Source organism: Amblyraja radiata, chromosome 3, assembly GCF_010909765.2.
Source record: "Amblyraja radiata isolate CabotCenter1 chromosome 3, sAmbRad1.1.pri, whole genome shotgun sequence".
NCBI lineage: Eukaryota > Metazoa > Chordata > Chondrichthyes > Rajiformes > Rajidae > Amblyraja > Amblyraja radiata.
The window spans coordinates 97922896-97947309 of NC_045958.1; the positions used below are offsets into that span (position 1 = coordinate 97922896).

Sequence of the window (24414 nt, forward strand, 5' to 3'; positions counted from 1 at the left end):
CGTGCCGACCAGCGATCCCCGCATAATAACACTATCCTACACACACTAAGGACAATTTTTACATTTACCGAGCCAATTTACCGTTTTTGGAGTGTGGGAGGAAACCGAAGATCTTGGAGAAAACCCACGCAGTCACGGGGAGAACGTACAAACTCCGTGCAGACAGCATCCGTAGTTGGGATCGCACCCGGGTCTCTGGCGCTGCAAGATCTGTAAGGCAGCAATTCTACCGCTGCTCCACCGTGCCACCAAGTGCAGATATTTAGTTTGCAGCTGTATGTTGCTCCTCACATTGCAACAATTTCTATTTGAAAACTTTGTTGTAATCAGCAGGAGATATATATTTCCCATTTAAATGTCATCAGTTTGAATAAGAGTCCTGTTCCAAAACATCCTTTGTCCATTTCCTAAACAGATACTTCCTGACTCGCTGAGTTGCTCCAGTACTTTGTGTTTTTCTCCAGCATAGAATACAGTATAGAACAGTAATGGGCCTGTCCCACTTAGGCGATTTTTTAGGCAACTACAGATGACTAGCTTGTCGCCACATGTTCGCCGGTGGTTTTCGGCATGTAAAATATTCGACATGTAAAATTTTCGGCGACAGTGGGTTTGACGCCAATGAGCATTGCTTGACTTCATCTGACGTAGGTGCTGTCATAGGTTGTCGCTAGGATGACGTAGGTTGTCGACGGATTTTCGGCGACCTGCTACGATTATGATAGTCACCGGCAATTGCCTAAAAATTCGCCAAGTCCCATTAATCGCAGGAACAGGCCGTTTGGCTCACAATGTCTGTGCTGAACATAACGCTCAGGACATTTGTTACCTGCCTGCATGTAATCCTTCCATTCTGCATATCATGTGCCCATCTAAACGCCTCTTAACCACACTATCATATCTACCTCCACCACCACCCCCGACAGTGCGTTCCAGGTACCCACGATCCTCTGTATAAAGAAATTTGTCCTGCACATCGCCTTTAAACTTTGCCCTCCTACCTTAAACCTATGTCCTCTAGTCTTTAACATTTTTACCTTGGGAGTAAAAGGTTCTATCTATGCCCCTCATAATTTTAGATTCTTCTGTCAGGTCACTCCTCATTCTCCTTGTTCCAACACTTTGTATTTTGCTTTTTCTTTCCCATTTATAACCATGCTTGCAATCTATGGTCATTATCTAGAAGTACACGAAGATTAAAACAGAGAAACAAACCATACATCTCTTGCAATATGTGCCAGTGTTTATCCACCAGCACTAGTAATCCTAATCCCATATGTTCCCATTCTCTTCCAATATTGCAGGTGCCTTTATCAATTAGCCGTATATCTAATTTGTTCCTCTCAGCGCCGGAGGCCTGGGTTCAATCCTGACCTCGGGCATTGTCTGTGTAGAATTTGCACGTTCTCCCTTGTCAGCGTTGATTTCCTCCGGGTGCTCTTGATTCCTCCCACATCCCAAGGACATGTGGGTTTGTTGATTAATTGGCCTCTGTGAATTGTTCCTTGTGTGTAGAGAATGGATGCAAAAGGGGGAGAACATTGAACTTTTGTGAAGGCGTGATCGATGGTCAGCGTAGACTCGGCGGGCCGAAGGGCCTGTTGCCATGCTGTATCTCCAAACTAACTTGAACTAAACGAAACACAGTCATTGTATCTGATTCCACCATCTCGTCTTTCAGTGCAATTCCGGACATCAACCACTCTCTGTGATAAAAAATACTGAGTTGTGCCAACATTGTTGACCTTTTAAAGATCTGAAACTAATCTTAACCAGCTTGTAATAACAAAAAAGACCCAGTAAGGCTCTTGATGTGTCATTTGGAAAACTCAGTAAACTGCTAGCATTCAGAATTCAAGCCTTCACTTGCAAATAATTCTGATAAACTGCCACAAGGAAACATTTTTCAGCTGATCGTCATTATTAAAATTGACATTTTTATGCTTAAACTGTTTTCATTTTGCCCCTAGCACCTATTCGGGAAAATTAATAATCTTGCGTGAATTGAATTTTAAGCAGTTAATGAAGGGTCACAAGAGAGATTGTGTAGCAAACAAATATTTTTTGCTGTTTGCTTTATCAAGGGATTGTGTAGAGAAGCTGATCATACAAAAACCTATGAACCAATATATGTTCTCTCAGATTCCTTAAGCAAAACTCCTAAATGATGCATTAATGGTGGAATTATTGACTTTGTGTTTCCCCTTATCTTGCATAATTAGTTCTATTAAGAAAGTAGAACTTCAGAATGCATTAGCGCGCTTGCAACAGAAGGACTGACCATCCATCCCATTTACTCTGTGCTTACACAGTTAATGCATCATTTGTTTCCTGTGGTAAGTGGCAGTTTATTCTGCGCTTGAGGGATGAATGCGCTGTTCAGGGATGGTTGAATCTTCAAAAGTTTTGAAGTGAACCTCTTATTAAAGAGGTTACAGGGCCACAATTATCTGGCCGTTTGCTCATTACAGATTTCCACACCAGACTGCAAGTTCTAACATGTAGTGCGTGATGTTCTTATGCGCTGTGTTAGTAATTTTATTTTTTTGTGGGGGGAAGGTTACAGCTGCAACCAGCAATCTCTCTGCACGAGCTCACACTTTACAATTTTAAGCTCAGGATGATTTCTAAGGATGTCCTCTCACCTTCAAGAGCGCTAAAAATAAACCATTAACTATTGAGTAAAGATTATTCATCTTCTTGAGGTGCTGCAGCTTCCTGAGGTTCTCTATTCCAAATACTTAGAGTCATAGAGTGATACAGTGTGGAAACAGGCCCATCGGCCCCACTTGCCCACATCGGCCAAAAGGTCCCAGCTACACAAGTCCCACCTACCCGTGTTTGGTCCATATCTCTCCAAACTTGTCCTATCCATGTATCTGTTTAACTGTTTCTTAAATGTTGAGATAGTCCCAGCCTCAACTACCTCCTCTGGCAGCTTGTTCCATACACCCACCACCCTTTGTGTGAAAAAGTTACCCCTCAGATGCCTATTAAATCTTTTTCCCTTCACCTTGAACCTATGTCCTCTGGTCCTCGATCCCCCTACTCTGGGCAAGAGATTCTGTGCATCTGCCCGATTTATCCCTCTCATAATTTTATACACCTCTATAAGATCACTCATCCTCTTGCACTCCAAGACCCTGCCTACTCAACCTCTCCTTATAGCTTAAACCCTCGAGTCCCGGCAACATCCTCGTAAATCCACTGTGCCAGTCAGAACTGTGAAACTTGTCTCGCACATTCCTGTGTTACTAGAAGCTGCAATCAGTGACCCTATTTATTTGTTCTGATTCTCTCATAATCAATTGAATTTGATTACACACTGCGATATTTAGATGTCCATGGATTTTGAATTTTCACCTTATTGATACCCGGGATACGAGATTATAATTCACTTGAAATAATTAATTCACTTGAAAGAAAAATGTCCACCCTGATTGGATCCAGACTAAAAATTCCACCACCATCTCTCAGGAAACAAGGATGTAAGTTCTCTGCAAGATGTTATTCCCTTGTTCCTTTCTTTTAATCCTGTTTGTTTTGATTTTTGTATCCTCTAATATCCTTTCAAGTGACAGGAGTGTGTTGAAGAATTATTGTAGACACTTGATGTATATTCACTGTAATCGCTATTACCAGTTAAGGATAAGCACCGGTCTTTGAAATAAATGCGACACATAGGAAATAAGGTGAATTTATCCTGTCAAGCATCAGCACCATCTGCCCAGTTAAGTTGCATTTTGTTTCATTAAGAGGTTCGTTTTCAAATAAATGAATTGTTCATCAAGGAAAATTCTAAGGCCATTTTTGGAAGATTTTGGTCAACTGCTTGCTATATCGGAGATAATGTTTAAATGTCCATGTTTTTAATATGAGCATCTCTATATTGGGTACGCTAATTTTGATGCTTTCATAAGTACCTGATTGGAGAAAAAAACAAAAAAAACCTGACAAAACAAATTGAGTTTATTTTTGCATCATTCTTACTTTGGACAAAGTAAATTCTCGCTCTATTTGATATTTTGGTACTTTTGGCCAATTGTTTTTAATTAACAAAGCTGGATTTAATCAGGATATATATATATAAAATCTAAAATATGGACCTAACAGGATATATATATATAAAATCTACAATATGAATATATTCACAAAAGTTACGGAGATTGAATGATTTATGTTTCGATTCTTTTGAGGACGTCTCTGAATTTTCTGTGTTTAACCTTTCTCCTTTTTTCTTTTGACCTTGTTGTTTTGTTTAATTTTAATTGCATATTTTCCAGTCATGTGTGATTGTTCATTGGGAATTAATCTGAGCTATTATGTTCTAGGTTTTTTTTAAACTTTGCTTGTTTCAGCGATCAATTTAACGATGGCTGTTTTAACATGCTAGAGCAAGGATAGGAACCAGTATCCTCCTGAAGAGGGTTGAAAAGACAATTATCAGTCTTTAAATAATCTCCATTGATTTGTGATTACAGACTGTATTGGTACTCCAAGAGCTTGCAGGGAAACTGGAGAGATTAATGATTGCTCCAGCCCCATTAACAAGCTTTAAGCATCCACTGAGCAAGTAACCTTGCAGTCTTCTGCGAGAAGTAGCCCATTTGTAATCAACTCATTACATTCTCACAAGACAATGTATAAAGATGGCTACCTTCATTGATGTGAACCTGACTAATAGGACTGTAATAGACTTCAAGAATGTGTCTCTAGTCTGGGATACTTTATAAATCTAATTGCTTTGATCCAAACACCGCTTTTGCAGTGCTGCTGCAAGGGCCTGTCCCACTTGGCGATTTTTTCTGTGACTGCCGACGTCATATCAGTGGCGCCAAAAGATTTTGAACATTTCAAAATACAGCGGCGACAAAAAAAATGTTGCGACACTTGAAAAAACACAGCGCGTTATATGTCATCACACCGCATCACACCGCACCATGCCGCAATTTATTCGGTGACCTGATACGTCAGTCAATTATGCCGTCAGTCAATGATGCCGGCAGTCGCCGAAAAAAATCGCCAAGTGGGACAGGCCCTTAGCTGTCTACTAGCAGACTGGCTGGAATTTGCTTACAAAAATAATTTCCTACTGTTGTAAAGCAATATTTTTATAAAGGTATCGGGAAGGATGTCTTCACAGTTATGGAAAAGGAAATTGTATATAATCCTTCAATGCCTTGAAGCAGTGAGCAGTATGTTTGAAATAAACAGCTGGTGTTGAAAAGATATCATTTCAACCCTCAGAGTTTCTCGTTCATGGTTGTTCACTTTGGCGATGTAGCTGAATTCTTTTTGTTCTGCCACAAATTGGCTTTCATCCTTTCAAGCCAGTGTGTACAACTGCATACTGATTTTCTTTGATATATCTCTCTCTCTCTCTCTCTTTTTTTTTTTTTCTTTTTCTTTTTTTTTTAAATTCCAAGACTTTATTCAACACATCAAATAATACAACAGATCACGTCATACACAAAACGAAATTACATTATACCAAGTGTCATTATAGTACAACATAACAATCATTATTCACAATACTCTCAACCCCACGCGGTGACCAGCGCCCACGGAATACCTCCAAAGTCCCCGTGAACACCGCATGTTCCCTCTCCAGGGACACACGTGCACGGACTCTCTCTCTCTCCCTCTCTCTCTCTCTCTCTCTCTCTCTCTCTCCTTCCCTCCCTCTCTCCCTCCCTCCCTCTCTCCCCATCTCTCTCCCCCTCTCTCTTTCTCTCTCTCCCTCTCTCCCTCTCTCCCTCTCTCCCTCTCTCCCTCTCTCTCTCTCTCTCTCTCTCTCTCTCTCTCTCTCTCTCTCTCCTCTCTTCTCTCTCTCCTCTTCTCTCTCTCTCTCCTCTCTCTCTCTCTTTTTTTTTTTTTTAAGATGATGCTCAATTTAACACTTCAAAATTGCTTGTGTATTGCCCCCAGAGTTACCTCCACACACTCTCTGGACTACTGCTAAGATAGTGAAGGTTGGAAGCTTCTCAATTTGTAGTCCAAGAGGTCTCACTACCTAAAGTTTGACACTCTGACCATATGTAGCAGCTAGCTCTCCCAGCAACATTAGCCTAAATTCCACATGCCGAACGTTATGCCAACAATATAGATTTTTCAATAACCATAGAGTGAATATTTTTTTATTTATCTGATGGATAAAAGTTGTCATAGTGCTGCCTCAACAGAGGTACTTTTTGCACTTTTATTCCTGTTGCAAGTTCCATCCTGCAAATGGCTTATTTATAACTGTCCCATTAGTTATTTTGCCAGACATATCAAAGTACCCTATAATTTAAAACCAGATGAAAGTGCAATTGAAGCTACAGAAATTCGATTTATTTCAAGGGATCCTGCCCAGAAAATTCTCACTCAAATTTGACTGTTTTATGCCTGACTTGTTGAAGATGGGCAAGTTGTGGTGTAGGAAATACTTTATTCTGCCCCTTTGTAGCATGTTGTGTGGCTATCACGGACTGCCTGATTATTTCCCTGCCTCCTGAGATTGCTGCCTGTGGGTTCGATCCACAATCAATTCAGGAACTTCTCTCAGATGTTTGCTATCCCTTAAACATCTCTTTGATGTTTGCTATCGCGGCACGGTGGCTCAGCGGTAGAGTTGCTGCCTTACAGCGAATGCAACGCCAGGAGACACGGGTTCGATCCTGACTACGGGTGCTGTCTGTACGTAGTTTGTACGTTCCCCCTGTGACCTGTGTTGGGTTTCTCCGAGATCTTCGGTTTCCTCCCACACTCCAAAGACGTACAGGTTTGTAGGTTAATTGGCTTGGTAAATGTAAAAATTGTCCCTGGTGGGTGTAGGATAGTGTTAATAAGCGGGGATCGCTGGTGGGCACAGCCTGTTTCTGCACTGTATCTCTAAACTAAACTAAACCCTTAATTCCAAACCCTTCAATCCACCCCCGCGTAATGTAATATTGTGCCAAGATGCACTGGTTTGGCTGTTTTAGCACGCTGACAATGTGCAGAAGGAGCTGTTGACAGAGAAGATGAGTTTCACTCTTTAATGTTGCTTTATTGTGGAAATGAGCATGAACATGGACATTATTATACTTCATCTTAACAGAGGAAGTACCTGTATTGGATTGAAAGATGCAGCATAGAATCGGGCCCCTCAGCCCAGCGAGTCCAGGCTGACCATTAATCACTCGGTCACACTAGTTCTATGTTATCCCACTTTCTCATCGAGTCTCCACACACTCGGGGCTTTTTACAGAGGCCCATTAACCTACAAACCCGCAAATTGCTGGGATCTGGTGGGAGACGAGCACCCGGTGGATACTCAGGTGGTCACAGGGAGAACGTGCAAACTCCACACAGACGGCACCCGAGGTCAGGATCGAACCCAGGGGTCTGGTGCTGTAAGGCATCGGTTCTACCAGCTGCGCCACTTTGCTGCCCTAAGTATAGCTGTGATATTTCCTAATTTAAAACAAAAAAATTGTCATTTCAACGCATGGCAGGGAGATCAGATCATACTGACGTAATTCATTGTGGGTCACAGTCCCTTGTATTGCTTGTGCTAGTCTTCTGTCTAGATGCGGTTACCATCAGTGATGAATCCAGTGTTTTATGCCATCCCTAGTTTCCCTGAGAATGACAATGGGTGGCCAACCAAGCCACTCTCCTGCAGGTTATTAACTAACTGACTGTGTTACTTGACCAGGTTAATTCCTAGGATGGCGGGGCTGACATATGATGAAAGAATGGATCACTGGAATTTAGAAGGATGGAAGGGAATCTTATAGAAACGTAAAATTATTAAGGGATTAGACAGGTTAGATGCAGGAAAAATATTTCAGTTGTTGGGAGAGTCCGGAACCAAGGGCCACAGTTTAAGTATAAGGGGTAGGCCATTTAGGACTGAGATGAGGACAAACTTTTTCACCCGGAGAGTTGTGAATCTGTGGAATTCTCTGTCACAGAAGGCAGTGGAGGCCAATTCACTGGATGTTTTCAAAGGAGTTAGATATAGCTCTGAGGGCTAACAGAATCAATGGATATGGGGAGAAAGTAGGAACAGGGTACTGATTGTGGATAATCAGCCATGATCATATTGAATTGTGGTGCCGGCTCGAAGGGCAGAATGGCTTACTCCTGCACCTATTTTCTATGTTTCTATGAATCACATTTACTTCCAGTAGCTTTGCATTTGCTGCAAACAACTCTCTTAGTGTTTCCAAACTCTTAGAAAAACACACTTGTGGCAACTTATCGTGACCGATTAACTTACCGAGCTTCACCCTTTGCGATGTGGGAGGAAGCAGGAGCACTGGCACAGTCACAGGGAGAACCTGCAAACCCCATGGGGACAGCACCAGAGGCCGGGATTGATCCCAGCACTCGCGTGCAGTGAAGCAACATCTCACTATGCTATCAAAGTTCTTCCAGTCACTGATGCACAAAGAGATACCTTATAAAGTACGTTAACTTTATGGTGACCATGGGTGGCATGGTGGTGCAGCGGTAGAGTTGCTACCTGACAGCGTTTGCAGCGCTGGAGACCCGCTTCGTTCCCCACTATGCGTGCTGTCTGAACGGAGTTTGTATGTTCTCCTCGTGACCTGCGTGGGTTTTCTCCGAGATCTTCGGTTTCCTCCCACACTACAAAGACGTACAGGTTTGTAGGTTAATTGGCTTGGCATAAGTATAAATTGCCCCTAGTGTGTGTAGGATAATGTTAGTGTGCGGGTATCGCTTGTCAGTGCAGATTTGGTGGGCCAAAGGGCCTGTTTCTGCGCTGTATCTCTAAACTAAACTAAACTTCATAAGTACTTTAAGCTAGGTGGAATTAGCTGAAAGGAAATTGCTTCGGAGTTTCAAGTGCACTCTGTTTCAATCCATGAATGCAACTTTACACTCTTCCCTTGTAAGGTAAGGTGAACTTGTAGAACATGATTGGCCATCTAATCTTCTCACCCAGGGGTCAGCAACCTTGTTCTTCATAGGGGCCGGGACGCATGTCTGTGAGTGGATGGCGGGCCACATCTATCATGTGTACACATGGATCCCGCCCCAGATGGCAGGCATCAATTCACGTGTTCACAGAAGGTATTGCTGGAGAAACTCAGCGGGTGAGGCAGCCACATGCAATCCTTGCATGTCTCACCCGCTGAGTTTCCCCAGCATTTTTGACTACCTTCGATTTTTCCAGCATCTGCAATTCTTTCTTAAACGTGTTCACAGAAGGTGCGCGGCCGTGCCGGCAGCTTTGCGCAGGATGCGGTACAGCCAGAGCTCGGCGCTCGGGGCGGGCGCTCGGGCGGGGTGCTCGGCGGGTCGGATAATTACAGGAATAAAACATTTGGGCTACAGGCCGCATTCGGTTGGTTGCCGACCCCTGTTCTAGCCCATGGATGCTCTCTGAATGACCATAAACTTCCTTCTGTATCACCCGCTGGTGAGGTTAGTTGTAAACAGCGGAAGGCTCATGCAAGCTCCCACAACTCACGTGATGAGAGCTCTAAGCACACCTACTGCTGAATGCCAACCCCCAGGTTCAAGTTCCATTCCTTGAGAATGTATGGAGAGTGACTTGAACCTTGAACATAGGACAAATCTACCAGCATGAAAGAAAGGTCATTAATAGACAGTAATCTATTAAACCTTGAGAAGATCGAGACCGAAAGTCAAATCTATGTTTGGATACCAAATAAAACTGATGGTGCTGCAACCCGAAACAAAGACAGAAATGTACATTCCCAGCTTTTCTATTTTTGTTTCAAATCTTTGACTGTTGGAATAAAATTGTTAAACCCCACCATGGAAATAAGGAACTGCAGAGGCTGGTTTACAAAGAAAAACACAAAACGCTGGAGGAACTCAGCAGGTCAGGGAGAATCTCTGGGGAACATGGAGAGGTGAAGTTTCGGATCGAGACCCTTTTTCAGACCGAAGAACAGTTTTGACCACAGATGTCACCTGTCTGTGTTTTCCAGAGATGCTGCCTGGTACTCTGAGTTACTCCAGCGCATTGTGTTGAATCTCAGTGCGTACAATGCTTTGAAATGCCTGCTGTATTTTATCCCTGTGGAAACTGTGCGACACTCTGTAAACTGTGGGACACTCTGTATACTGTGGGTCATTGATTTGATTGATTGATTGATTGAAAGAAGCAGCATGGAAACAGGCCCCTATTCTTAAGATAAGATGGGAAAAGCTGCTTCCTGTCACTTGTTGCCAATGTGCTTTGGGTGGCAGGGAGCAGCTGGAAAGAGTTTTATTCTGGTGACTCAATTTTCTTTATTTTATTATTTGCTGCTGAAACCATTATTTTCTAATTTTGCTGTTTTTGTCCTTGCATTCATGCATTCTTTAGCTTTGAGGATAACAGACCCTTCATCAAGTAAGAATGATCTGAATAACTTACAAGCATCATGTTGTGTGGCCTTTTGACATGTGCTGAAAGCTGGCCCCATCCATAATATTTTTCTCCATTGTCGCCTCTGTCATTTGCATAGAGACGGAAGAGCAAACTGTGTGGAGAGCCAGAAAATTCATTTTAAATATTCACATTTGCTAAGTTGCTTAGCAACTCAAGACTGATTCAACAAGTGTTCCGATGGATTAATAAAGGATATTTTGCTGTTGTCAAGAAATTGAATTATTGGACAAGTCTGAACTACTTTGAAAAATACAGAGCATCAGGACATGCCATGTGTACTTAATCCTCCAGGGATCCTTTAGGATAATGTCTACATTTTAATGGGTAAAGAAGGAACAGACAATTTAGGGTTTTGCAACATGTGTTAGTAAGTAGGCCTGGTTATGGTGTCACAGTAAAAGCAATAAAGCCCAATGAGCGATGTATAATTACCTCCTAATACCAAACGATGGCCATAAGGAATTGGAGTAGAATTAGGCCAGTCGGCCAATCAAGTCTACTCCGCCATTCAATCATGGCTGATCTATCTCTCCTAACCCCATTAGACAATAGACAATAGGTGCAGGAGTAGGCCATTCGGCCCCTCGATCCCGCACCGCCATTCAATGTGATCATGGCTGATCATCCCCAATCAGTACCCCGTTCCTGTCTTCTCCCCATATCCCCTGACTCCGCTATTTTCAAGAGCCCTATCTAGCTCTTGAAAGTATCCAGAGAACCGGCCTCCACCGCCCTCTGAGGCAGAGAATTCCACAGACTCACAACTTTCTGTGTGAAAAAGTGTTTCCTCATCTTCGTTCTAAATGGCTTACCCCTTATTCTTAAACAGTGGCCTCTGGTTCTGGACTCCCCCAACATTGGGAACACGTTTCCTGCCTCTAGCGTGTGCAAACCCTTAATAATCCTGCCTTCTCCCCTTAACCCCTGACACCCATATTAATCAAGAATCTATCTATCTCTGCCTTAAAAAATATCCACTGACTTGGCCTCCTCAGCCTTCTGTGGCAAAGAATTCCACAGATTCACCACCCTCTGACTAAAGAAATCCCTCCTCCTCTCCTTCCTAAAATAACGTCCTTTAATTCTGGGGCTATGATCTCTCATCCTAGACCTTGTTGGAGACTGCTCTTGCAATTTGTTTTGTTTTTGTTGTTGTTTTCAACTTTGGACAAGGCACTCTTTAACCAAAAGGCTTATCTTTGCAAAATGAGCAGTATAGGGAGAAAGTGGTCATGTTCCAGAGAATGCTGACTGGATCAAAAGTTTCAGTTTGTTCTTCAAGTGAAGAGTCTTCTCCTATGTCTGTTATCACCCCATTCCACAGCACAAATAATGTATTATTGTGGCGTTTTTATTTTCAGTGCTAACTGTAGACTAACTTGCTTTTTTTATTTTATTCTTCTTGTCTCTTTTGCTTTCAATGTGTATTTTCTGCCTTGCATTGTGGGTGGAGGGGCAGGGGTGGTACGTGTTCTGGATTGAGGTGGGAAGAGAGACCCTCCAATGAGTTTCTCTATAGCTTGGTTTAATTTACAACCCCTGATTTAAATTTACAGAATCATGTTCAACTGATGTTGTCATTTTTCGGGAAACAACTATTAAAAATTAATTAATCACCCACTAAATATATTTCTAGGCATTCCTGTTGCTGTTTTATTTTATTGCTGTTGTTTTGTTTTCTGACTGGGTGGAAGTCCAGTTTGGAAAAAACATTTACATTTCAGTTGAAGATAGACACAAAAAAGCTGGAATAACTCAGCGGGTCAGACAACTTCCCTGGAGAATAGGTGACGTTATGGGTCACGAACCTTCGTCAGACTGAGAGTCAGGGGAAAGCGAAACGAGATATAGACGGTGATATAGAGAGTAATAGAGCAAATGAATGAAAGATGCAAGAAAAGTAACGATATTAAAGGAAACAGGTCCTTGTTAGCTGTGGATTAGGTGAAAACAAGTTGCAGACAATGAGACTCAACTAGATGACTTTGAAACTAGCACAACGATTTGGGTGGGGGAGGGACGGAGAGAGAGGATTATGTAGGGGTTACTTGACGTGAGAGTAAACAATATTCATACCGCTGGGTTGGAAGCTGTCCAAGCAAAATAATTTCAGTTATTTCTTTAAGTCAATTTTTCAATGGTATTGCTGCATGGCAAATTCATTTCACTGGACCTTAGTTGGTGCATGTGACGAATAAATTTATATTGTATTGTATCTTACGCTTTGTATAACAGCAAACTATTCTGGATCGATAAAGACAATGATTAAAAACTACTGTTAAACATCACCAAAGTAATTTAAAAGCATTAATTGGGTTTGGAACTCCAAAAATAAATAAACTGGAAAAGGGTGCTCATTTGGCAAGAAGCCGTGTGAAAAAACATTAAATAATTTGTGTTTTTCTTTGTTTCATTCTTTACAGATCATGGGTCATTGGTGCAATAGCTCTCCTCTGCCTCCTCGGACTCACGTGGGCCTTTGGACTTATGTTCATCAACGAAAGCACTGTTATCATGGCATATCTCTTCACCATTTTCAACTCACTGCAGGGAATGTTTATATTCATTTTCCACTGTGTCCTGCAGAAAAAGGTTAGTTCTCTATGGTCGGAGGAAGATATTTATAACTCTTGTCTGTGGGCTGGGAGGAATGTAATATCTGATGACTTCTCTTGATCTTCATAGCAATGGTTTTACTGTGTTATCATAATAATCCAGGTCAATTGCTGTGTAAGGAGATTAAAAAAGACTTGTCAGAGTTCATTAATTTTTCTACAGGCATTAACCTTTACCACTTTCTTAACTATCTTTAATTGTCTTTTCAGATTTGAGTGCTTATTATTTAAACTCTGACCTTCCGAAGTCAGGAAATACTAATTTTGCTGTAATCAATGTTCGATTAATGTTTAACTGTGTCTGTGTCAGTAGAAAGTTAATCTGCTCTGAAGTATCATGTAATTTTGGTGAGATGATTAGGTTGAGTGGTGGTTGTCATAGGCCATTGGGTTTCTCTGCAATGACAGGCAGAGGAGCTTGCAGGTGTGCTTTATCCAGCAGATTGAGGTTGGAAGATTTTAGTTTGAGTTTAGTTTACTGTCACTTGTACCGAGGTTCAGTGAAAAGCTTTTGTTGCGTGCTCACCAGTCAGCGGAAAGACAATACATGATTACAATCGAGCCATTCAGTATGTACAGATACATGATAAAGGGAATAACGTCTATAGATTTATAGTTGATGTTTTGAGATTTTGGATTCATCATTCCTCTACAAGCACCGACATCAATCTGCTTTATTTTGGATACATCTAATCCTTTTAAATCAACAAGTGTATTGACGCTAATTGTTACTGTAGTCACTTGTTCTCAACTTGGCCTTGTAATCTCCCTGTGTAGGAAGGAACTGCAGATGCTGGTTTACACCGAAGATAGACACAAAATGCTGGAGTAATTCAGCAGGACAGGCAGCATCTCTGGAGAGAAGGAATGGGTGATGTTTTGGGTCGTGACCCTTCATTCCAAAAGAGAATTAGTTGGAGCTCTTGGGGCTAACAGAGTCAGGGGATATGGGGAGAAGGCAGGAACGGGTTACTGATTGTGGATGATCAACCATGATCACAATGGATGGCGCTGCTGGCTTGAAGGGCCAAATGGTCTCCCTCTGCACCTATTTTTTAAGTTTCTGCATTTCTATGAAACATCACCCAATCCTTCTCTCCAGAGATGTTGCCTGTCCCGCTGAGTTACTCCAGCATTTGGTGTCTATCTTGTAATCTCCCTGTTGCAGGAAAGAATACCAACGGTCACATGGGCCTGGAATGGGTGCACTTTAGAAAATGTCCCCAGAACGTGATGAATCCTATTGCTCTTGCAGAAGATGCTTGCCTAGGTTTTTGATCAAGTTTGTTAATGCAATTGTGAATACAAAATGCTCAGTATTCAGTACGATGAAGGTATGCTAGATTTATATTGATAGAATATAAGGCAACAATGCCACGAGGAGATTAAATTAAATTTAAAATAACATAACATGCAAATTTATGAAGCCAGAGGACGATGGCAAAGAATTCTAGCCCATGGTTTCCAATCACAGATTAAGTTGACTGATTTTAGGCTTGTTTAAACTGAATACAAAGTGGTTTAAATTTGTTGTAAAAACAGCAGGCATTAGTGGGGGTTCCGTTGCCCGTTGGTTCCAACTCCTCCTGACATTACCGTAGGAATTTGTGCATCAGAGAGCAAGGATTTCCAGATGAAATCATGTATAAAATCATGAGAGGAATAGATCGGTTAGGATGTGTAAAATCATGTGAGGAATAGATCGGGCTGACGCACAGAGTCTCTTGCCCAGAGAAGGGGAATCGAGAACCAGAGGGCAAAGGTTTAAGGTGAAGGGGGGAAAGATTTTATAGGAATTTGAGGGGTAACTTTTTCACACAAAGGGTGGTGGGTGTATGGAACGAGCTGCCAGAGGAGGTAGTTGAGGCTGGGACTATTGCAACATTTAAGAAGCAATGAAACAGGTACATGTATAGGACAGGTTTAGAGGGATATGGACCAAAAAGCAGGCAAGTGGGACTAGTGTAGGTGGGACATGTTCATCGGTGTGTGGGCAAGTTGAGCCGAAAGGCATGTTCCCACGCTGTATGACTCTTAAACATTCTTGATAAGAATTCTTCAATCCTCCCTTGAAATATTACCACTTTTGTGGATAAGGCTTGCATGTGGTTAACAAACTTAAGAATCAATGTAAAACATGATGGAAACTCCAAAGTGTGATTGTAAATCATTTAAAGTTCTCCAGTCTTGTCTCATTTAATACAGTTTACACTGTTGCTGCAGTGAGACTCAAATGAAAAGCCAGGGCCACTATTTTCTCAATGGAACTGAGTAACACAACCAGTAAACTCTGGCTCATAAGAAGCTCACGATCTCTGTGAGCCTTGCGCTTCCCATTACACCTCCTCATCCCCCCTCGAGCACATAAAACGGACAATATTCATGTAACTTTCTAAAATCAGTCAATGTAAGATTTGATCTTTAAAGAGAACATCTCACCAAGTGGCATGCATACATTTATGATGTTTTAATATACCTGGTGACTAATAGCAGCACCTCTGAATTGGTATTACATCGTGAACTAAATAGGACCACTTCAACCTAATTTATGTGCAAAATCTGCTTTTACATTCTCTAAAAATAAATTGCCCTTTAAATATCCTATTGCCAAAGTGAAGGAAAGCACTATACCTAGAAAGAATCCAGTGGGTATATCTCTCCTGCACATTCATATCTGCCACAAGGCCCATTTTATACTCACGAAAGAATTGAAATAATTTGTTTTTGCGTTTTTCTCTTGTGCTTGAAAACGGACCACTCGTAAGTTAAGTCTCACCACGGGATTTAAAATAGGAAAGTAATTAGAATGTCAAATGTTTCTTTTGTGAGCATTTAATCAATAATTAGATAAATTCATGTAAAACCAAAAGTATGACAGTATGTTATTTGAAAGGCTAGAAAATGTAACCATCTTGTTTTGCTCAATTTATTTAATTACAATCCATGTCATTAAAACATCCTTGGCATTTCAATCCAGAGTTTCTAAACAAATAGGTATTTGAATGAAATTAATCCAGATAGGTAAGAAATATTAATAACTAGAAGCCCAATGTACACACTGTGCAGATATATAAAGGGAATCTCACATCTGTCTGCTGTTTGCAAATGAAATCATTTGCAATTAATCTTTTTGCAAGTATGCTAGTAGATTTTGTCTTTCTCTTTAAAAGCCTATTCAACCTAGATGTTAATTGAATGATAAACTTAAATGAGATGTCTCTCCATATAAAAGTCTTTGTGTTCCTATTGCACAATCTTTGCCCGTGTTACAGCCGTGTCCCACTGTACGAGTTCATTCAAGTGCTCTCCCGAGTTTAAAAAAAAATCTAACTCGTGGTAAGCACGTAGAATGAATGTAGTGGGTACGTCGGAGCTCGGGGACATCTCTTAACGGCTCGTAACACTAACGGCAGGTACTCGGGAAACGCGGTAAGATCGGGAAGATTCGTGAAGATTTTTCAACATGTTGAAAAATGTCCACAAGAGCCCCGAATACCTATGAGCGGCCATTACCATAAATCTCCGCGTTCGAATCAGGGCAAACTCGGGAGAACTCTTTGAATGAACTCGTACAGTGGGACAGGGCTTTTAGGAAGTCTTTCAGAAATCTTCAGTAAAAAGTATGAGAAGCTCAGAATTCATTTTTTCTCTCAATGGTAATGTTTAAAAATTGCCGATTCTGGAAACACTCAGCAGGTCAGACAATATCTGTGGGAAGGGAAGTTTGTTAACAAATCTAATCTTAACTCTGTTTTAAATGCTGGTACCAGTTTATGAGAGTCACTTTTTTTTTACACATCCCTTTAAAAGATAAGGAATATCGGAATATTTATTTGAGGGGTTGTTGATCCACACGTAAAATATTGATGCATATGGCCAGAAAGTTTCTTTAAAAATTAATCATGGAATTTAACAACTCGCTTAGACATGATGTAAGAACGTACAAAGTTTCTAAAGATGTCTTACAATGTGAGTTATTCCTAGTTACTGGAAGCTTTAATAAGTTCAATGTTTGTGGTGATCGGGCTGTACAAAGCTTCAAAATCTTTTCTTTATGATATGGACCAGTATAGAGTGAACATATTTGTTCGATGTGTGAGTTTTCTGAGTTTGTAGATGAATGGAATCCAGAGGATGTACATTTGGACCTTCATTAGGTCATAGAATCGTAGCATGGAAACAGGCCTTTCGGCCCAACCTTCCCATGCCGACCAAGGTGCTCCATCAATATTTGGCCCACCGGCCTGCATTTTGCCCAAAAACCTCTTAACACTTTCCTATCCATGTATTTATCCAAATACCTTTTAAATGTTGTTATAGTACCTGGAAAAGGTATTTAATAAAGTGCGACAGGAGATATTATGAAAGGTAATTTGAGCGGATTAAGTTTTAGAGTAACATTCTGGTGTAGATTGAGGATTGGTTAATAGACATAAAATACAGGAGATAAACACAAAATGCTGGAGCAACTCAGCGGGACAGGCAGCATTTCAGGAGAGAAGGAATGGGTGACGTTTTGGGTCGAGACTCTTCAAACTGAGAGTCGGGGGAGAGGGACACTAGAGATATGGAAGAGTAAGGTGTGAAAACGACACATCAAAGCAAGAAATGTAGAATGGATCATTGTTAGCTGAGAGGAAGGTGACATCGACACATACAATCAGTAAAATTAACCAGGAGGACAGTGAAATTAGTCAGAGAATGAGGGTGGGGGAGCGACAGAGAGAGAGGGAAAGCAAGGGTAGAACTTGTGGAGGGCTGCAGGAGGTAATACCGATAAACTAGCTCTTGGATGCAGTGATGCTTTAAGGGGAAAAATAAGCTGAGTGAATGGGCAAAGACGTGGCAGATGAAATATAAAGTGGACAATGTGAGTGTGGCTAGATATATGATAATATATTCATTCATTTTATTAATTGAGGTTTTTGTTGTTTAATATGATTGACTTTGATAATAATTTGTTTATTTTTATTATTGTCGCATGTACTGAGGTAGAATGAAAAGCTTTTTTTGTTGCATGCTATCTAGTCAGCGAAAATAGTATATATACATGTTTACAATCAAGCCGTCCACTGTGTACAGATACAGGATAAAGGGAAATAGAGTTTAATTATACTTTTTTTTGTAAGGGTGGTGGGTGTATGGAACGAGCTGCCAGAGGAGGTAATTGAGGCTGGGACTATCCCAACGTTTAAGAAACTGTTGGACAGGTACATGGATAGGACGGGTTTGGTGGGATATGGACTAAATGCTGGCAAGTGGGACTAGTATAGCTGGGACATGTTGGTGGGTGTGGGCAAGTTGGGCCAAAGAGCCTGTTTCCACACTGTGTCATCCTATGTTTATGTTGAATTCATGTGGGAAAGATTAATAATTTAAGGACAATAGATGATGAGAGAAATGGTCTTGCAAAGACTTGATGAGTTGTTGCAGAGTTGAGATTTTAACGCAAGTTTCTTTTACGCTCCTTAGGTGAGGAAAGAATACGGCAAATGTTTCCGTACCCAGTGCTGCAGTCGGAAAAGCACGGACAGCTCCCTTGGGTCGGCAAAGACATCTGGTGCTCGAACTCCTGGCCGCTACTCTACAGGCTCTCAAGTAAGTCTTTGACTTGCACGAGTTTTCTTCATTTAGCTTTTCTCCAGTGGTAGTAACTGTTGAAGAATTTCCATCTCGGACCTTGCAAAGCTGTTCTCCCACAAATGTTCGCAACATGATCTCTTGTCGGTTGCTCCCCCTCCCACTCCCATAATGACATTTCTGTACTGGGCCTCCTGCATTGTCAGGGTGAGGCCCAGCGCAAAATTGGAGGAACAGTACCTCATACATCGCTAGGGGAGTTTACACCCCAACGGTATGAACATTGACTTCTCTAACTTCAAGTAACCCTTGCTTTCTTCCTCTCTCAGTCCCTCCCCCTTCCCAGTTCTCCAACCAGTCTGACTGTCCCCCTGATTAAATGCTATCTCTGTTTGCTTCGTTGTCAACTTCTCCCAGCTAACAATGATCTATTCTCCATTCTCCTTGATATTCGTCCCTCGTTTTCACACCTTACTCTTTCTTAGCTCTGTGTCTCAGTCTAACCCCTGACTCTCAGTCTGAAGAAGGGCCTCGACCCGAATCATCACCCATTCATTATCTCCATAAATGCTGCCTGTCCCGCTGAGTTACTCCAGCATTTTGTGTCTATCTTCGATGTAACCCAGCATCTGAGGTTCCTTCCCACACGTGATATCCTGGTTACCTGCAGTCAGAAAAGGAAAGAAAGGATCGCTATCTAATTCGGAATCCTTGTCAATGGAGGTCTGTTGCTCACCATGGTGTCCTGTACATATTCCCGTCTGTTACCAACAATGCCGTTCTTGTACCAGATAGCCTTAATTCCTTTGAAAATGAGTGAATGGGTGATGTGCAGAGATTCTGCAAATATTCTACGTTCTACAAAATACCTAAAAGGCCTCAGCGAAACTGCGTAGTTGTTGAATAACCGCTGGTCAAATATTTTGTCAGATTGTCAAATTCAATTCACAACTGCATAATATCCCACATTGTAAGCTGACAATCTTAATATTATATTTATTTACTCTGATCCATAGGGTGTTCTGCAGTGCAATGGTCTGCTTTCATTTATAAGTTCCCACCCTCCACACAGTTTCCAAGTCAGAAAGCCAAGGGAGTGATATGTTCAGTGTTAATGGTGCATAAAAGAGTGCTGTTATCACGAGGTCATCACCCGCAAACACTTCTCGGGAGTCACTCCTGGTTATTTTTGCACACTTGTTGGCTATGGTATCCCTCAGTGTTTAAAAAAAAAATGATGTACACCTCATGTATGAAATCAAGGTTGGAGAAAAAGTATGAATGTGACAGCTTTATTACCTCATTATTCTGTTTAATGAAGGGAGTACCTTCAGCAATGGACTGGTTCCACCAAGATGCAGTACAGAACGCCACAGGAGATCCTTCTTCCCTGTGGCTATCAAACTGTACAACTCCTCCCCCTTCTTCTGTGGGGTAGACTGACTTCCCCCTTCCCACTCCCCAAATCTTTGCGCATCCTCAAACTTTTCACTCGTCACTTTAATTTCATGTTTCAAGTATCTTGTGTTTTCTGACTGTTGGCAGATCAATTTCCCTCCTGGGATAAATAAAGTACTATTGCATCGTAGATTAGTGGTGGACCTTAGGTAGAAATGAATGGCAGGCATGTTTGCGATTCAGCGTCAATTATGACCCACTCAGTTAGACCCACCCTCCCCACACTACAAGACTCTAGGTTCTCGTGATCACCGCTGCACGCTGCCTTTATACATTGAGGCAGGAAAGAAAAGTTAATGACACCAGAGCTATCGGGACATAGTCATAGAAAATAGGTGCAGGAGTAGGCTATTCAGCCCTTCGAGCCAGCATCGCCATTCAATATGATCATGGCTGATCATCCACAATCAGTACCCCGTTCCTGCTTTTTCCCCATATTCCTTGAATCCAATAGCCCCTAGAGCTAAATCTAACTCTCTCTTGAAAACATCCAGTGAATCGGCCTCCACTGCCCTCTGTGGCTGAGAATTCCACAGATTCACAATTCTCTGGGTGAAAACGTTTTTCCTCATCTCAGTCCTAAATGGCCTACTACACATTCTTAAACTGTGACCCCTGGTTCTGGACTCCCTCAACAGGGAGAACATTTTTCCTGCATCTAGCCCGTCCAATCTCTTAAGAATCTTATATGTTTCTATAAGATACCCTCTCATCCTTCTAGATTCCAGTGAATACAAGCCCAGTCGACCCATTCTTTCATCACATGTCAGTCCCGCCATCCCGGGAATTAAGCTGGTGAACCTACGCTGCACTCCCTCAATAGCAAGAACTCAACAAGGAGTTGAATGAATGGGACATCAATGGGGAGAGTTGCCCAATCTGTAGTGTTGTCCAGCAGTCTAAATTGGTTGGGATAATTTACATTTGATTAAAAATGTATCTTAATTTATCTTATAATTCATTACGTAAAAGCAGAAAAAAGATGCATTGCAGACATCCTCTCCCTCCTCTCATCTGAGGTTCCCATCTGTTTTAACAAGATCATTCGCATCCAGATGAGAGGTGGGCAGCTTGGGGTTGTTGGACGAGGTGGATGTAGTGGCCTGATATTCGGGAAATTGGTGTGGTCGCAGAGAGGCTGGAGATCAGAATGGGCGAGGTGGTGGTCACTGGGGCATGTTGTTCATCAGAGGAGGGGGAAGCTCCATGGTGAGCAGTTTAAAAGGAGGGATTGTGTCAGTTATCAAGCATTGCTCTGGTATCTGTGATAATTGTGGCAGTGCTCTGGAAGCAAGATTATACCCGGACTGACCGATGATCATTACTCCTCAATAGAAAGCGGCCTAATCTAGTGGGGATTGCTGCTCCTGTATCCTGTGTCTGGAATTGGTTGCAGTGACAGAATTCAGCAATATTCAGGTCTAAAGGCTCAGAAGTAGTGATATATGACTGAGCTTCTGGGTCGTGGTCTCAAAACCCCTGGGACATGCCCCGTGCAGTTTAGTTTAGTTTAGTGTAGAGATATAGAGCAGAAACAGGCCCTATGCCGCATCAAGCCCGCACCGACCAGCGATCCTTGCACTATGCTACACATATTAAGGACAATTTACATTTATACCAAGCTAGTCAACCGACAAACATGTATGTCTTTGGAGTGTGGAAAGAAACCAAAGATCCTTGAAAAAACTCACGCAGGTCACGGGGAAAATGTATAAACTCTGCACAGACTAGCACCCGTAGTCAGGATGGAACCTCGGTCTCTTGCGCTGTAAGACAGCAACTCCAACGCTGTGCCACTGTACTGCCCCTAAGTCCCTGTGGGTAACAAAGTTCTATGGTGTGATTGTGCAGTGAACAGCAAATGACCTGATGCCTCCATGCAGTCTCCAAGTGAACTGCTGATGGCATCAAGTCATGTACATAAAGAGAAAACAATTATCATGATGTGGCTTTAATTGATATTCAGTCATCCTTTAATGGGAGATTTTTGCTCTAACAGATTCATCCTGCAAGCTAAGCAAAAGTATTGAATCTTTAATGTGATGGACTGATATTATATTATCATCTTACTACAGGCTGGGCTGCATTTTCTTCACAACACTTAATCACAAGCCACCCCGATAGTTAGACTCCTGTGATCTATCTAAAACCTTCTCGATGGGCCTGCCAGGATTGGAGAAGCATGTAGGAAAGAACTGCAGATGCTGGGTTATGGGGAGAGGGCAGGAAAATGGGGTTGAGAGGGAAAGATACTGTGTTTTTGATTTTCTGTTTTTGGATTGAATTCTGTTTTTAATTTGTGTCTCTGTGATGTCTTTATTACTTGTTATATTCCGATTATATTTTTTATTCCGATTACTATGTAAGGTGCCCTTGAGATGTCTGAAAGGCGCCCATTAAATAAAATGTATTATTATTATTATTATTATTATTAAAGATAGATCAGCCATGATTGAATGATGGAATACACTTGATGGGCCGAATTGCCTAATTCTGCTCCTATCACTTATGAACACGAACAGCCTGTTGCCAATGTGACCGTTTGCCCTGCACTGGGTGATTTCATGTTAATAGTTTTTCCCTGCGTGGGACCTGCAGCTGATGTGTTGAGGTCCGCCCTTCAGGAATTTGACTGAGAGTGGGGTTGAGTCCAGCTTCAATTTCCTGGGCGTGCATATTTCTGAAGATCTCTCCTGGTCCCAGAACACTGATGCAATCGTAAAGAAAGCACACCAGTGCATTTACTTCCTGAAAAGATTACGGAGAGTCGGTATGTCAAGGAGGACTCTCTCGAACTTCTATAGGTGCACAGTAGAGAGCATGCTGACCGGTTGCATCGTGGCTTGGTACGGCAACCTGAGCATCCAGGAGCAGAAAAGACTGCAAAAAGCTGTAAACACTGCCCAGTCCATCATCGGTTCTGACCTCCCTACCATTGAGGGCATCTATCGCAGTCACTGCCTCAAAACTGCTACCAGCATCATCAGCATCATCTAGCTCTCTCTTAAATCCATCCAGTGATTTCGCCTCCACTGCCCTCTGTGGCAGGGAATTCCACTAATTCACAACTCTCTGGGTGAAAATGTTTTTTCTCACCTCGGTCTTAAATGGCCACCCCTTACTCTAAGACTGTGGCCCCTGGTTCTGGACTCGCCCAACATTAGGAACATTTTTCCTGCATCTAGCTTGTCCAGCCCTTTTATAATTTTATATGTTTCTATAAGATCCCCCCACATCCTTCTAAACTCCAGTGAATACAAGCCTAGTCTCTTCAATCTTTCCTCATATGACAGTCCCGCCATCCCGAGGGATCAATCTCATGAACCTATGCTGCACTGCCTAATCACACGGATGTCCTTCCTCAAATTAGGAGACCAAAACTGTACACAATACTCCAGGTGTGGTCTTCCCAGAGCCCTATACAACTGCAGAAGAACCTCTCTGCTCCAATACTGAAATCCTCTTGTTATGAAGGCCAACATTCCATTAGCTTTCTTCACTGCCTGCTGTACCTGTAATGCAACTTTCAGTGACAAGTACAAGGACACCCAGGTCTCGCTGGAGCTCCCCCTTATCTAACATAACCCCATTGAGATAATAATCTGCCTACTCTGCCCCCTTGTTTTTGCCGCCAAAGTGGATAACCTCACATTTATCTATATTCTACTGCATCTGCCACGCATCTGCCCACTCCCTCAACCTGTCCAGGTCATCGTGCAACATCCTAACATCCTCTTCGCAGTTCACACTGCCACCCAGCTTTGTGTCATCCGCAAAACTTGCTAGTGTTGCTCCTAATTCCCTCTTCCAAATCATTAACATATATGGTAAACGGCCCCAACACCGAGCCTTGCGGCACTCCACTCGCCACTGCCTGCCATTCTGAAAAAGGTCATAAGTGATAGGAGTAGAATTGCCCATCAAGTTTTCTCTGCTATTCAATCATGGCTGATTTATCTTTCCCTCCTAACCCCATTCTCCTGCCTTCTGCCCATAACCACGTACTCCCTTACTGATCAAGAAGTAATCAAGATTGACTAATCAAGTATGACTGAGAGGAGATGAAAGGAAACATTTGTGGAAAGAATTGCCGAGGAAATTTCTCATTGAAATTAATCCACTATGACAAAGTTTATCTGACTTTGCCATGTTTAAAAACACTTGTAGTGTACTGTTGTGCACTGCAGAACTGCAGGTCAAATGTGGAATGTGGAATTTTGTCACCAGCACAGACATGTGGCGACACAGTGGCGCAGCGGTAAAGTCGCTGCCTTACAGTGCCAGACTCCTGGGTTCGATCCTGACTGCAGGTGCTGTCTGTATGGAGTTTGCACGTTCTCCCCGTGACCGCATGAATTTCAC

The 24414-nt window shown here is 42.1% G+C and overlaps 1 protein-coding gene across 8 annotated transcripts in view; it reads left to right on the forward strand.

Moving 5' to 3' along the window:
• adgrl3 (adhesion G protein-coupled receptor L3) overlaps positions 1-24414 on the forward strand; it is a 618558-nt gene that overhangs the window by 561201 nt on the left and 32943 nt on the right. For all 8 annotated transcript variants that reach the window (XM_033018411.1, XM_033018412.1, XM_033018413.1 and 5 more), the window contains 2 exons: positions 12823-12991; positions 18487-18612. In XM_033018411.1, the coding sequence (XP_032874302.1) occupies positions 12823-12991; positions 18487-18612 (295 nt within the window). The remainder of the gene's footprint in view (positions 1-12822; positions 12992-18486; positions 18613-24414) is intronic.